Source organism: Myotis davidii, unplaced genomic scaffold (genome assembly GCF_000327345.1).
Source record: "Myotis davidii unplaced genomic scaffold, ASM32734v1 scaffold3725, whole genome shotgun sequence".
Taxonomy (NCBI): domain Eukaryota; kingdom Metazoa; phylum Chordata; class Mammalia; order Chiroptera; family Vespertilionidae; genus Myotis; species Myotis davidii.
The window spans coordinates 58219-73983 of record NW_006296047.1 but is presented as its reverse complement, the minus strand read 5'-3'; the positions used below and the strand labels follow the sequence as shown (position 1 = coordinate 73983).

At 39.9% G+C, this 15765-nt stretch overlaps 1 protein-coding gene across 1 annotated transcript in view; it reads right to left on the bottom strand.

Annotated features, from left to right (window-relative positions):
* Nucleotides 1-15765, bottom strand: part of LOC102757163 (metabotropic glutamate receptor 1) — a 95705-nt gene that overhangs the window by 53207 nt on the left and 26733 nt on the right. Inside the window, exons 3-4 of the mRNA XM_015568610.1 lie at nucleotides 7661-7907; nucleotides 3221-3389 (exon numbers count right to left, since the gene is read on the bottom strand). Of these exons, the coding sequence (XP_015424096.1) occupies nucleotides 3221-3389; nucleotides 7661-7907 (416 nt within the window). The remainder of the gene's footprint in view (nucleotides 1-3220; nucleotides 3390-7660; nucleotides 7908-15765) is intronic.

Genomic DNA, 15765 nt, shown 5'->3' with positions numbered 1-15765 from the left:
TGTCAATCTTAGTTGGCAGTTAACTGTCAATCTTAGTTGGCAGTTAACTGCCAATCTTAGTTGGCAGTTAATTTGCATATAGCCCTGATTAGCCAATGAAAAGGGTATTGGTCGTATGCCAATTACCATTTTTGTCTTTTATTAGATAGGATAGGCTTCTCAGATAAGGATTTAAAAAAATATTTTTATGGACAATTTGTATTGAGAACCTGCCACCCTTCTGCAGAGCTTAGAAAATATTGCATCATGGAGGAACCACATTGTTGTTTCACTGGTTGCCAAAATGGTTATATTAACTATGAACAATTTAAATGAATAGTATTCTTTGATTCACAGAAAGAGAACATTGAAATGTTTTGGGACAGTTACAAATGGATGATGTTATTGCTAATTTTCTTAGCCTGTCTTCTGGCTATGTGAGAATTGTTCTTATTCTTAGAAAGCATAATTGAAGGTATGAAGCTTCATAATATTTGTACCTCGCCTTTTAAATGGTTCAGGGAAAAATAGTTAACCCAATTCTGAGGTTTATAGATTGTAAGATATGTGTAACTGGGCTTTTCTCCACATGCATAAGGTGTACTTTACTACATGACAATATGGCATCTGCAATGAGGAACCATTTATGATATGTTCATGTTCCCCTGTCTCCAAAATTCTGTCAGATTGGTTAGATGAGATTCGTAAAAGGTAGTGATTTTTCTCCACTCTCTATGTCCAAACTTCCAGACCCCAAACCATCAACTTGTAGTAAAGAATCCAAAGACAAATTTAAGGTGGAAAACAGAGAAGAGCAGGGGAAAACAAGAATAGAAGGGCAGTTAAAGCAATCTGTAGGGTACTTTCCCGTGATTTCTCTGCCTGTTGCCATCTCTAACAAATTCTCCCTACCACCTTCACAAATATTGCTGCCTTAGTTCTAGATTCTGTTCCTCCAGCACTTTATTTATTTTTTTTAAATATATTTTATTTATTTTTTACAGAGAGGAAGGGAGAGAGATAGAGAGTTAGAAACATCGATGAGAGAGAAACATCGATCAGCTGCCTCCTGCACACTCCCCACTGGGGATGTGCCCGCAACCCATGTACATGCCCTTGACCGGAATCGAACCTGGGACCTTTCAGTCCGCAGGCCGACGCTCTATCCACTGAGCCAAACCGGTTTCGGCTCCTCCGGCACTTTAAATGTGGACCTCTGCTTATAATTTTAGTGTGAATTATTGAGAAAATAAGGCTTAGCAATCAAAATTTGCATTTGTAGGAAACATATCGGTTCATATAATGAAAGATAGTAGGACAACATATGGCTGTAGGGTATAAGAGCTTTGGGTTGGCACCAAGCCCAGCTCTGGCACTTTCTACTGAGAAAGCTTGGAGCAAGTGACTCAACCCCTCTGCACCTCAGATTCCTCATTTGTAAAGTGGGGGTAATAATACCTGCTTGTAAAGGGTTGTTTCAAGGGGTAATTGGAATGATGATGCCTGTAAAGCATTATTGTATTTGTACAAATATATGCTTGATAAATGTTAGCCCCTGACCTCAACAATCTCTTTTCTTCTTTTCACTTTCCCTTCCTTTGCCTCCTGTCCCTTCTCCCCTCTTTCCTGCCTTCACCTACACCATGGAAAGCCACAGCAGGCTTGGTAAGGGAGAGTATCATATGTGCAGAACACTTGCTGTTCACTTACAGATGTACTCTCCGTGTTTTACATGCCACCTCAGATTCACTTCACTAGTCTCATGTGAAAGAATTTCATCGGGACAAGAATCAGAAATGTATTCTTGAGGAGAAGCAGTGCTGATGTTCAGCTCATACACAGTGACTGTGTTTACACAACTGAAACACGTAAGCACTGAGAGGAAACTAATGGTATCTCTAAGCCCCCTCAATACCTCACACTATGTGAGCCTTATAGGACTCCTCACTCAAATCTCCCCATGGGTGTGGTGGGAGGCCTCCAGGACCCCGTCACAGCACTAGAATAAAGTCAATTCTGATTGGTGAGTTGTCATGATAATTATTAAATCCTTTCATCATCATATTGCAGAGAAAGCACAAGATACTGAAAGCTAGGATGATTTGTCTAAGAAGCTTATTTCATCTTCGAAGTGGCTGGTGTCAGTGGGAGGATGAGTCCATCGGGACAGCTGCCAAAAGATGTTGCAGGTGGCAAATCTCTATCTTCTTTGATCAGGAGAGATAAGGCTTTCCCAGTTTCCACACCAACACTTCTGCATGAGTCGCCTCTTGCCCTAGACACCTGAGTGTTCCTCACCCCTGCGTGGGTGGTGCACAGCTCATGAGAATGGCACAGCAGGATGGCCATGGCTCATGATGAGAGGGTCAGAGCCACACAGGGCACCCACTCCAGCTCCAGCTGTGTGGGGCAACACTTATGTGACAGCCTGTTTGCTCCCAGATACGGATCACAGAAAATTAGAGATAGAAAGACCTGTTAGTTCATTTAATCAATACCCTTGCCAGCTCACAATCATGCCCCCACACTCCATCTCCGAGTGCATTACCCAGATTGGTTTTAAATAGCAAGGGATACAGAGAGCACTGTCTCTATGCCTTCTTCACTGAGAATTCACTCTAGCACATCCGGCTAAATGCTCATTATTTAATGTTTATTTACTCTAGTTTTATGTATGGAGTCATATCACGGTTACTTATAAGTTGGGGAAAGGGCATTTGATAATAGAAAGTGAGGATTCTCTCGGCTAGAAAATTCTGGTTTCAGGAAAAGTGAAGAACTTGGTGGAGAAATGATCAGCAATACTTCTGTGTTACCTCATTCAACTTCTTTTATTTTAGTTATGTGCTTATTTAGCAATGTTCAGCTCCTGCTTTCTTTAACAATAGCTAGAACTACAGCTAAGCAGTATCATTTGTTTTGGTTTCCACTTTTACATCTGTTTCAGTTTTCGAATCGATCATGCACCCCCCTGCTTTCCATATTGTATTTTAAAATCCTGTGTCATCATTGTGGTGCAGTTAAAGACTATTCCAAATATTTAAATGGTTTTCCCTATTCCATTTCCTAATCTTCCTTTGTCTTTTCAATTTTAGCTAACCACAAGCACAAAAACAGTAAGCCTGGTGCATCCTTCCTGGATAGTCTTGTCTAAGAAAAATGTCTGTGCATTTCTTATTTATATCCAGGCAGGGGGCCTCCTCGTGAACACCGCCTGAGAATGCATTTATGGCTGGCTTACCTTAATTTGACCCTTTAAGCAAGGCTCGCTGCACACAGACCGTACCATCCCACTCTTGTTCATCTGGATCTTGTAGTCATCGATGTTCAACACCCCCTCGTGCCAGGTTCCCACGTGTACATAGTCATAGCGATTAGCTTCCGTGTACTGCAGATTCATGATGTCATACCTGCAAAGAAAACAACATGTGTGTCTTGGAGAATATGGACATAATGTACAAAGCAAAGAAATTTGGTAAATCTATATGGACAAAGAGAAGGGAAATAAAGGCTGAAATCATCTCCTGTCCTAACACCAGCTACTGCTGATATTTCAGTTTATTTGTAATGTTTCCACTGACTTTAAAAAATGTGTGTCCTAGTCTCAGTTTCTGTGTATTGTCCATATTTGCTAAAGAACACAGTATTCTTAGGCTTTCTTTATGCATGTTTTCCAAAATAATATTTCTGTGTGTCTGTGTGTGCCGAGTTGAACATCTCCTCCAAATCATTATGCCCTACATCATTGTTTGAACAAGTAGCACGTCTGGAGAACATTACCTCCTTGACTTAACTACTTTTATTCCAATTTTCCTTTTTACATTCAGTTGCCATTTTCATTACACTGGATTGAAAGAGGTGAATTTTATAAAGTTTGGAGCCTCTTTTAGGTGCAATTAGAGCAAGAACTCTGAGAAATGCATCTTTAATTAGCAAGGATGTTGGGGACTTATCATCTTGCACATTGACATTTAAACAGGTCTTGTCCCTGGTTAGGAGAAGCATTCCTGAATTCAAACAAGTGATGCCAGTTGATTTCAGTAATTTCAAAAGCTGTAATGCTACACAACAGCAAAATCTGCATTTAGAAATCATCTCTGCAGCCTGAGTGTGTTCTGGGAGCCAGACTGCAGCAACTTCCTCTGTGGGCAGTGGAGAGCACTCCCCAGTGTGATGGAAACAGGTCAGGACTTGGCATTGCGATGCATGAGCTGGAATAGCTTTTCTAACATTTATTTCTACCTTAGGTTAAACGACTTAGGATTGTCACTGAACTTCTTAAGGATCATGGGCTTCTTGTGGGGATTTATAACCATAAGGTATGTAAGAAACTATTTCACAGGTGGAACAAAGGCATATATGTAAGACAATATCAATGTATCAGTCATATGTGTATTTCTATGACTGCCCTACAATACTCTGGTTATTTCTATGATCATAAGAAAGCGGGAGAACATCTTTGTGCTGGCAATGCCATTTATCCCTCAGCACTGAAAATGTTCTGGTATTTCTCAAACTTCTCTGCATGCCTCTATCGACTCCAAGTAAATTATAACTCATGAAGGCCTGACTCTGCTGTGCTGATTCTGAAAGTGGGATGGTTTTCTGCAGTATCTGTGATGAGCTTTCAAACTCCCAAGCTAGAAGGTAAGAGGCACTATTTCTTGCTCTTTGCTCTTGACCCAAAGAAATTGATGACAATTAACTAACACATATTTCTCTTCCTCAGCTCTTTTTCCCCTTACCCCAAGACCCCTATCTAATCCATCCTGAAATTCCTTCCAAACTGGATTCAGACTCAGAATCCTCCTCAGCCTTGAACTCCAGGAAGCTACCACTCATCAACCTTAGTTGGTATCTGAAACCTGTTGGCTGTATCTGGCCTAGTTCTGTTTCTACACAACTAATGTCCTTTATTGGCTTTTCTTCCTGCTTTCAATGTGCAAGTGCCCACAGGGTAGCTAGTGGCTTCTTCACATCCAGATTCTGGCAATGTCTATAAATAGCAGTCCCCTACAGGGAGAGGGGAGACTGAGAGAGTGAAGGAAGTGTTCCTCCTACCTTTCCTGGTGAACAAAACCTACCTACGGTTTCATCTCTTGGCTGTTCTGACTTTTGGCTACCAGAGGGTTCTTATTTTCCTGGCTGCTGAGACACACCCAAATGTTCTTCAGAGTAGCTGTCTGAGCAATATCCATGTACGTGTTAACTGGGCGGGGGGGGGGGGGGGGGGGGTGATGGTTCACACTCACTCTACCGATCAATGATACTAATCTACACCTCCAATTCTTTTCCATTTTAAACTCATGGGTATAGCATCTGCTGTGATGTTCGCTAAGAATGGTTTCCTTTTCCCCATGTCCTTTAATTTTTATGTTTTACTCCATATTACATCGTTAAATCTTATGTAGGTACTTCCAATGAAGGCTTAAATGCAATGCCAGCTTTAGAATATCTTTTCCCTATAAATTACTTTCCTAAGATTTTATTTCAACTTCCTCATTTGCTCTTAGAAGAGGAAAAATCAGTTCACACTTCATTAGCATGCAAAACCTGAAAAGCTCACAATTTTTTGGTATGAAAACATGTTTTTTAAAAATCCCAAAAGCCAGAGGAGGAAGGAAAAGAAACACACTGAAAGATACCAAGGGAAAAGTACTGTCTTACTAAAGAGAGGCCTCCCCTTTGCTGTATGTGTTAATGAACACTGCTCTTTTCTCCTGACCCCGGTCCCTGCCTGCCAGCACGCTGGCATTTATTTGGAATATTCCTCATGCTATAAATTACAACTTGACAACATCCTCTCAATGCATCCGGTTCATGTTACATGATGATTAGCTAAAATAATTACAGGAGGATCCAAAAGCTTGGATGGTGTTGTGATAGGAGATGGAAGCAGAGGAGTTGATTGAAACAGAAATTGATCACAGAAGATGATCAATTTCAAGCATGAAGAAATAATCCTTGAAAAGACACCCAGGGGAAAGCCCATGATTTAAATATACAATTAAAGATGGAGAAAAAAAAACAAAAAAGCTAACCTTGTGCCCCAATATTTTGAATAATTTACAAATAGAGAGAGGAAGAGAAAACGAATATTTATGGGGCAACTAAAATACAGTTGGCCCTTTGCCCAAAGGGGGGTTTCCCTTCCAAATCTGATCCTTTACAGAGCCCAGTTTCCAGTGGAATGCAGCATTATAACCACAGGGAAGTGCTGTTCTGAATCTCAGATCCACTGGATCCTCCTGGTATTACTTCCTAAGGTGCTCAGCACCTGGAAACCTTCCACGTGCCCAGACCCTCCATCATTCCATCCATCTCACTCACATGTTTACCTAAACTTGCTCCCGCCTAATGGAAGCTTGGAAGAAATCTAATAAATTCGTTGTTTAATTGCTGACAATTACTTAGATGATTTATCTTTCCAAGAGCTGTTGGATTTTAACAGGGAGAATCCAATTGGCCCCACAAGGCACTCTCTAAATGTAGAACTTCACACTTACATGAAAGGAGGAGGTATGTGGAGAATTATTTAGGGTATCTTACAGTATTCTCTCCCAAATAGTCTCTTACAGTGCCTTTGAAATGACATTAAGAACACTGCCAGGAACCTTGCCTAATTTTAGGATTAGCTAAAGGTAGAGTGATGTGGCAAAAAGATTACAAGCCTTAGACTCACACAGCACTGCCTCTACCAGCTACTCTCAGTGAGATTTAAGGTGAATGTTTTAGTTTCTCTGACACTCGGCTTTATCAGATGTAAAAAGGATAAAGAAATGCTTATTGCAATGAGGATTAAATGACTTGACATTCCATTTTAATACAGCATATGTTTTCCCAAACTCTCTTTCTGAAAAAACATCCTATGAGAGAGAGAAAAGAGATTGTGAGCATCCTGTGCAGCAGCCAAGCCAAGGGCCTTTTTCTTTCCTGTTGCAATTTTTAATTCCTATGTCACTATTCTGATTACTTCTTGTCTAGGAAATGTCATATGAACAAACATAACTACTCTTTATACTGACATCACTCTCTATGTACCAATGAAATTTGAGCTAACTGATATTATAAAACAAGTGTTATAAAACAGACTAAATATAAAATGACTTAGGGAAAAGTCATTATAATTACAAATTATATATATATGTAATTTTCCTTTGCTTCTTAATTCTTTGGGAGCCATAGAGACTTAATACCACAAAGAAAATTCTTTCCTTTCTTGTTCCTTAGCCTGAGACAAAAGGATACATGTGTCGGACTTCATTCTCCCCATATATTAAGCTCTTTAAGCAGGTGTAATATTAAAATACTTTAATTGACTGGCCTTGGGACCAGTCAATCAGAAAGCTGCTCTGGCCTGGAGCTGACAGTGCCAGGGAGAGTCCTGCTGGTGAGGTGCTATCTCTTTAGTTTCTGGGGCTCACAGGAGGTCTAGGTATTCTGAGTGATAGCTGGGTAGGGGTGTAGTACTGGCAAGATGCAGTATTGTGCATGTTTACAATAAGTGTTTCAATGTTTTAAAATATAATTTCCACGTAATATTAGCCTTGTCTCTTTAACTTCTAGTTGTTTTGCTCATGACACCCAGAAACCATAGAACCAAAGCTAGCCAGAGTTGCCATCTGTCTGGCTCAGGAGGGTCACAGGTTATTCAGATCCATTACAGAAAAGATGTCTTTACCTTCCAGGAGCGTCTCCTTTCTCATCAAACCACACCTCCTCTCCAGACACACCGATGAACGTGGACTTGATGAGGAAGTCCAGGAGTTTGCTGCCGTCGATGGGTTTCATGGCATCACAGAGGCCCACGTGGCCGGGGCACAGGGCATGGTGCATGTTCTGTAGCCCATGGGCCATGGCGTAGATGGCATTGATGACAAAGCCCATCTTACTGTCCTGGACGTAGTTTTCTTCTAAGCTTTCATTGCCTGTAACATAAAATCAGATCGCTGCCAATGCTGCAGTAATGGAGTCTACACCTGCAGGTGTAATTCCCCAGTGCTTTCCAAGGCTCTCAGAGGAAGGGAAAGCCAAGCTCTCCTGTTCAAGCTTGTGACTAGTTCTAGTATATTCTGTGTGCAAATAGTTTATTCGGTTTTATTTTCTAACTTCGATAATGGTTTTATAACATATAAAACAGACTCCATAGAGGTGAAAATTTAAGAAAAACAAAAACAAAACCTTTCAAATATTGCAAGAAAATCCTTAAGGAGCAATGGGAATAGCGCTTATTACCTCTTGGTTCATGGAGACTTGTATTAAAATTCTCCCTATATCGCAGTACTGGAAAAACATTCTTGATAACTTCTATAGAAACTCACTCTCCATAGTAAATCAATTTGTGCATTATCAAAACCCTGATATTTTCTTTGGGTGATCTCTAGGGTCACAGAAACCCAGAGCAAGAAGAAGAGCTACATAGTATGAATCTCTTCTTATATATGACTGACAGTACAAAAATACTTGAATCAGATTTGCTTGTTATTAGAAACTCAGGTAAAATAATTTATTGATGGAAGAGTCCTACTATATACTTTAGCCTTTAGCTTTTACCAGTGAATTTCAAAAATCCTGCAATAATCTCTGCCTATGTCAAAGGTGATCAAAGGCTCCCCAAGGGCCAAACAGTTTCTAAAGAACAGAACTGCATTATATATGAGTTCCATAGCAGAAGTCTGAACTGCAGCACTTACACATGGATGAGAAATTCAGAGACCAATTGGCTTTGCTGAAATAAAAGGAATGGGTTTGGGAAACAAAATAGATTTGGAACACACCACTGGCATAATTCAGAGGTTTTATACTTAGTTCCAGAAATTTGCCTCTCTCTATAGCGGGCTTTTCCTCCCCACTTGACTTGAGGGGCCTATACAATGTGTGATCCAGGTGCGAGAAGCTGGGAAAGTTGGCGAGTTCATCTGCACGTGGGGTTGAGAACAACGTGAGACCCCGGGCATCCCGGCCAGCTGACCTTTGTGTTCTAGCCTACATAGGCCGCTGGACACTAAGGTTCCTGAACTCGAGAGCAACACAAAGTATTAAGGAAGCTGTTGCTTAATAAGAAATTGTTAAAGTGTGATTTGCTAAAGTATTTTTTTCCAATTGGAAAAAGAATATTTTCTGAGAGGAAATAAGGAATACGCGAGGCAGAAAGGGCATTTTAAAATCAAACCACACAAAAATAAGTATAGAGAGTTCCGTAAAACAGATAGCAAACATCCTGCAAAAACTGTAAAGTCATTGAATCAGGGTAACTTACGTTTGTCAGCCAGGACCCTGGTTCTCAACGTTAGTTTGCGTGCCGTTCCCTCTCATTTATATCAGGACATAAAAGAGATGGATTGATGCCCTGTGTTCGATACATTTTCAACAGGCCTTTAAAGACTGCCCCAAACCCCCAGGTGCTGGAGCTAAATGTTAAAAGCTGGTCGAATTAGAGAAATTAGCAGGACTTAAAGAAGGAAAGGAAAAAAATAGGCAAAAATCGAGTGGCAAAATCGCCTTCAAGGCAGCAGCCACTTCAAGGGTTCTCATCAATACTGAAGCCATCCACTGGAAGTTGCAGCTATTGATGTCGATCCAGGCACAAACTAAGAAAATATGAAAATGAACACATGGAGTTCTTCACCAAAAGGAAACTTCCCTATTTTGGACAAGCCTTATGGACACTGAGTTTGTTTTTGTGGGGTTTTTTTTGTTGTTTTTTTTTTTTGCTGTGGTAACTGATTTAAATAACTTATATATTTTAAAAATTATGTTGGTGTCCCCAGTACAAATTTCCTAAGCTGTGGTTGTCTGGTGGATGTGTTATTCATCAGCGTCGAGGCTATAAGAGTTCTTGGCTTTCCTGAGGTCAGTTTTCCTTTTAATCCGTATCTAGGGTGATTACATAACTATTGTCCAAACTGGGTCACTTTTGAAAGTGAAGTGAGTGATGATTATTCTGGAAACACAGGGGTAAACAAGGCAAATTGGTCAAATGGTGACACATCTCTTGAGCCTTGCTGCTCCCCAACTGTATCTATCCAGTGATGTTATACATATGTATATATACATACAGATGCAATAAAAATCAGTAAAAATATTAATAATTTAAATTTTTTACATGTATCTAATTTTAATAAGAGATGAACACACCATTATACTTGGTCCTGTTTGGTGTTTTTTATGTACGATACTTACAGAATGAGTTCACGATAATCTTGCCAAACAGACATTCATCTTGCCATTTATGAGTGAGGAAAAGGTGGTGGCATCCAGATGCCCCTTGACCCTTGGCGTTTCTGTTACACCCAGCAGCAGCACAAGTGCAGGTACAGAAATCTAGAGAGGTGGTGCTCTTCTGGTGACAGAGGGCAGGGCATCCTGCTGTCACCGGTATCGCTGTCAAGCTGGTTTGGGGTTTCTCCCTGAGATTTTTTCAGATGTGCACAGCTGTCTCTCTGACTAGAAGCACTGGTGTGCAATCTATCAACCGCAAACTATGACAGAGAAGCCATCCTGTCAGTGTTTATCCTGTAGACAGCCAGGAGGCCAGGCACATGTTTCCAGGGAATATTTGTAACCCATACCATTTCCAAAATAAACACAAAGAGCTTTCAGAGCTTGTCAATCTGAAGTGAGCCCATGCACTTGCCTACCCTACCAGTCCACTGGGTCTACATGTGAGGAGGATGCTGCCATCAGTAAGAACTCCCCCGCTCCCGCCCAGCGCAGTAGGAACTAACATTTGGGAGGGAGTGACAGAGAGAAAATCATCTGGCCTTTACAGGACCATTCTCTTTGCCATAGCAACTGTCCCAGATAATGTTGCAAGGATCTCTCATCAAACCAACAGAATATGTTACAGGTTTTCCTGACCGGTGTGAATAGAATATCCAAACTAATAATATCGTCACTTGGTAAGAAGGGGAAAACATTTTTAATTCCCTAAGGTTTAGTGCCTTTTCATAGCATTAGTCTAAGCGTTATTAGAGAGAAGGGGGTTTTATGATTCATTTTTCTATGGTGTATTAACTGTTATAGACCACTAGGGTGTCATTAAGGCATTACCTTTTCTAATACACTAAATGGAATCAAATAATTATACTTTACTGTGTTTATTTACCTTCAAAAGAATACCTGCCTGGTACTTCACAATGGATTGTGGAAATATCTACTTTGATTCTAAAATAGCAATCTTGTTCTCATTGTGAAGCCACAACAAGGGCTATAAATTGTTGCCTGAGAGCAGCTGCCTGCAGGGCTCCCACGGGGTAGGGACCTACAGTGCACCCTCTGGAAACAGGAAATTCATGGTGGTTGGGAGGAGGGTCAGCAATTCTATCCACTGGCAGTTAGGACAGCTATTCAGCAGAGTGGCAGAGCAGAAAGAACTCTGGACTAAGCATCTGGACACCTGGGACCCAGAGGCAGTTCTGCCATAATATGTCAACAATGAGCCATGGAACTTGGACAAGGGTCTACACCTCCTTGGGTCTCTGCTTCCCAATTTAAAAAAAAAAAAAAAAACACCACAAGTGGATCAGATTATCTTTCCGAAGTCCTCTTTCCCCGCTAAAGTTTCTTTGCTTCGCTTCTCCAATTCCACATTTACTGGTACTTGGCAAAGCCATTCCCATACACTAGTCTCAGTGCTACTAGGATCTTTTTTAATCCTTGCACGGCTGTGTGAGATAAGTTCTATTATCACCATTTTACAAAGGAGGAAGACTAAAGCACAGAGAGGTTAGGAAAATATGCCCTCCTTTCCCTTCAATTAATGCCGTCTGTTTTTGTGAAGAGGCGCCTGTTGAGTAACACCAGGGCTTTCTAGCTCAACTAATGGGAAGAAAAGGGGATTCATCTTATTGGGATATTGACAGAAAGAAACTGGGCGTGCTCAGCTCAGCCTCTTTCTCTCACTGGGCGGCAGACACTTGACAACACTCAAAGAGTCTGGTTGGTTCTCTGGCAAATTCTTTTATTTTCTATGCACATAATCACGTGACTAATGAGACATATTTTATCATCATTTGACTCCTGGCTCTACTTGTTAGTTGGATCCAAATTTGGAAAGGAATTACACTGGCTGTCACACTGAAATCTCATGGGGCATGAAGTCAAGGTCACACAGTTAGCAAGGACAGAGGCAGTGGCCTCCTGAGCTGGACCTGGGCCCCACAAGCAGCACTGTGCATGCAAGTAGCATCCTTACCCAAGCACTGGAGCAGCCCCGTAACAGACAAGACGTCCCTTAAAACAAAGAAGTATTACGGGAAACATTGGCAAACATAACTGTCCCTGGAGAAAATATTTTTCTGATTCCTTGGCATTTGTAGCTCTCCACTGCCTTCTTTTATCTGACAGCATTATACACTCAATAAATAATTTTGTATAATCTCAATTCATATCGAAATACAAAGAGGGTTGTAATTATTTTATATTGTTAAGATATCAAGCAAAGAAAATAAGTCATTCTCCTTTAAAGGACCCAAATGTTAAATTAATTGAAGGAAATTGAATCAGGTAATTTTAAAATAATTACCTCAAAGAACTAAAATGCCCTCAATTTTTCTTGAAGGCCTAGGCTGCTAAATTTTTTTAGTACTTCTCCAGAGAGAATTTACATTCTCAATAGTCTCCAGCCATGGGCAAACTACGGCCCGCGGGCCGGATCCGGCCCATTTGAAATGAAAAAAACTAAAAAAAAAAAAAGACCCTTGTATGTAATGATGTTTACTTTGAATTTATATTAGTTCACACAAACACTCCATCCATGCTTTTGTTCCGGCCCTCCAGTCCAGTTTAAGAACCCATTGTGGCCCTTGAGTCAAAAAGTTTGCCCACCCCTGGTACCCCCATGGTCGGCAAACTGCGGCTCACGAGCCACACGCGGCTCTTTGGCCACTTGAGTGTGGCTCTTCCTAAGCCTTAGGAGTACCCTAATTAAGTTATTAACAATGTACCTACCTATATAGTTTAAGTTTAAAAAATTTGGCTCTCCAAAGAAATTTCAATCGTTATACTGTTGATATTTGGCTCTGTTGACTAATGAGTTTGCTGACCACTGGTCTAGCCTCATCCATGCTCAAGTCTAAGACCTAAGAGTTTTTTGTTTCCTCTGACTCTATATTTTCTTTTTCCTCTATAAAATTTCCTCTGCTCACATCACAGAAAAATATGACCCTTCCACTATTTCTCCTTTTTCATTTATTAAAATGTAAGTAAACCCCTATTTAGGATGGAAGAGAAGAAAAAAATATCATTTAATTGAGCACATGTTATTACCACTGTTATTAGTTGAATTTTTATTGCCTAAACCCACCTGCTTCTAACATATGTGAACAATATAGACATTTTTTTTCTAAACACATCATCACAATCTATTGTTAAGAAAGAAATCCCCCAGTTATATAACACATGAACAGTATGCTCCCTGCAAACTGATGATAATTATGGTAAGCTTTCAATTCCCTGAAAATACAATTGTATTTTAGTTAATGTGTATTTCAAAAAATATGGTGTATGTGAAAAAGAAATGAGGGCAATCGCTGGTATGTTGAAGTGATGCTGAGGATCAGTTCATAGCATTCCGTGGAACTGGGGGGCTCTTTGTTTGTCTACAGAGAGAAAACAAGGGCAGCTTGATATGTGCCTTTGCCTTTGTTATTGATCTGGCATAAAACAGTGGAATGGAGTTATAAACCACTCCCCCTGGAGTAACTAATCTTTTGCAGGTCTGCAGTAAGCATTTGGCAGGTAATTGTAGAGATGGAGTATGTTACAGAGAGCTGGCTGCTTTAGCCAATGTGGGAAGTTAGAATGTTGTTAAAATTCATCAGGAACCAACTCCCTTCTCAGCAGCCTGCTGGGTCAGAAGCCTTGCCAAGCCTCACCCAGTCTCTAAGGAGGCGTATCTATGCTAATAGCATCACTTCTGCTTATTTATGGGTAATAGGAAACATGCTTTCTTTTACACATGTAAGGGATTTTCATGATTTAGTGTGATTATGGTTCATTGTGAGTTCTTGTCAATTGTGTGTTTCTTTTTATTATCTCTTGTTTCATGCTACTGTGATTAGATTTAACTAATAGGGCAGAGTGGGTTTTGCAGAAATACAAGGACTATTTGTGAAAACTCTATCATTGATGTTCAACCTTTTTCATCTCATGGCACACATAAACTAATTACTAAAATTCTGCAGCACATCAAAAAATATATTTTTTTGCTGATATGACACAAAATAGGTGTAATTTTGATTTATTCACACCAGATGGCTATTGTTGTTTGGCGGTTGTCATTTTTTATTTGACAACCTAAGAGAAAAGAGATCAGTGCCCCTGATTAAATAGTCAGGTATTGCATGTTTTAAAAATTCTTGTGCCACACAAGTTAAATAACCACTGCTACTTATCTCTTATGTATTTAATTAGCATCTAATATAGCATCTTCTGATAACCAATATGAAGTCTTGTTTATTACAAAAGCAAAACCATAAAAGTATAGCATTGTAAATCTATTTTTATGATTGACTTCTGATTAATACCATACAATTTCTACAATTTGACAAAATGCTGTACATAAAAAAGTCTACTTTTGGACATATTAAAGAATTTCATATCCTTCAGCCTTTTTCCTGAAATTCGTATGCCAGATAGATAAAGTGAGAGTCTGGAATAGAAGCCTGGATGACTCTGAGGTTTAAATACAGGCCATAAGGTATGTAACCACACCTGCATTACCTAAGAAGGGGACATAATGTGAATTTTCATTTAGAGTTAGTTTCTCTAGGGCACTATCAATTGATATTTTACATTGATATTTTACATAGACTTAGGCCCTGTAGACCACAACATTATCTGCCCAGCGTTGCAGTTGTTGGGATTTCTTGAATGGCATATTGCCTTTTATATGGTGTTTCCCAGCAGCATCTCTTGAGAGAATAAACTTTGGAATTACTAAGGGCCTAATAACTCATTGCTAGTGAGACTTTAGTCAATATCTGTCACAGAAATTAAAAGAGTAGCTCATAAGATTAATGTTGTCAAGAGCACAGAGGCTAAGAGTTCTTAGCCAGATCTGTTGATAAAACAAATACAGGGTCCAGACTTTATCCGAATCTGCATGATATGTCAACCACTCTCCTCATGTTGTGAAGGGCATATTTACAGAGTCAAGAATGCCAGATATTGGTTCTATAATGAAGGATCACCTTGAGAACTCAGAAGGCTAATCCAAATCTATTAAAATTATATTTAGGAATGAAATATAAACATCATACCTTAGTTGTTCAAATTATTTCTCATGGGCTATGAGTTAACAATTCTGAAATATAGGTACTTATAAATCAAGGTTGGGTAAATAAATGAATGGAAGGCAGCTAGCAGAAGCCAAGTTTATCACAGTTGGAGTGGGAAAGCTAGAATAAACCATGTGGTGTTGGTGTCAAGATGAAGGCATCAGTATGAATTTAAGTTTAGCTTAACATATATATATATAATGAATTTATATAGAAATAATAATACATGCATGTTTAGATGTGGATTGGTATGCATATATTTCCCAACTCTATCTATTGTAGCAACAAGCACACCCAGTGCCCAGATCTAGGTTTCTAATGCCATCCTATCTAATAAAAGACAAAAAGGGTAATTGACCGTACCTTCACTATGCTTCCCATATGCTAATCAGCATCATATGCTAATTTGCATACTGCAGGCAGGGCTGGCCTGCACCAGACGCCATCTGGGCCCCATGTGTGGCCCTGGGCGGCTGGGCTTAGGTGGTGTGATAGCGTCACCTAA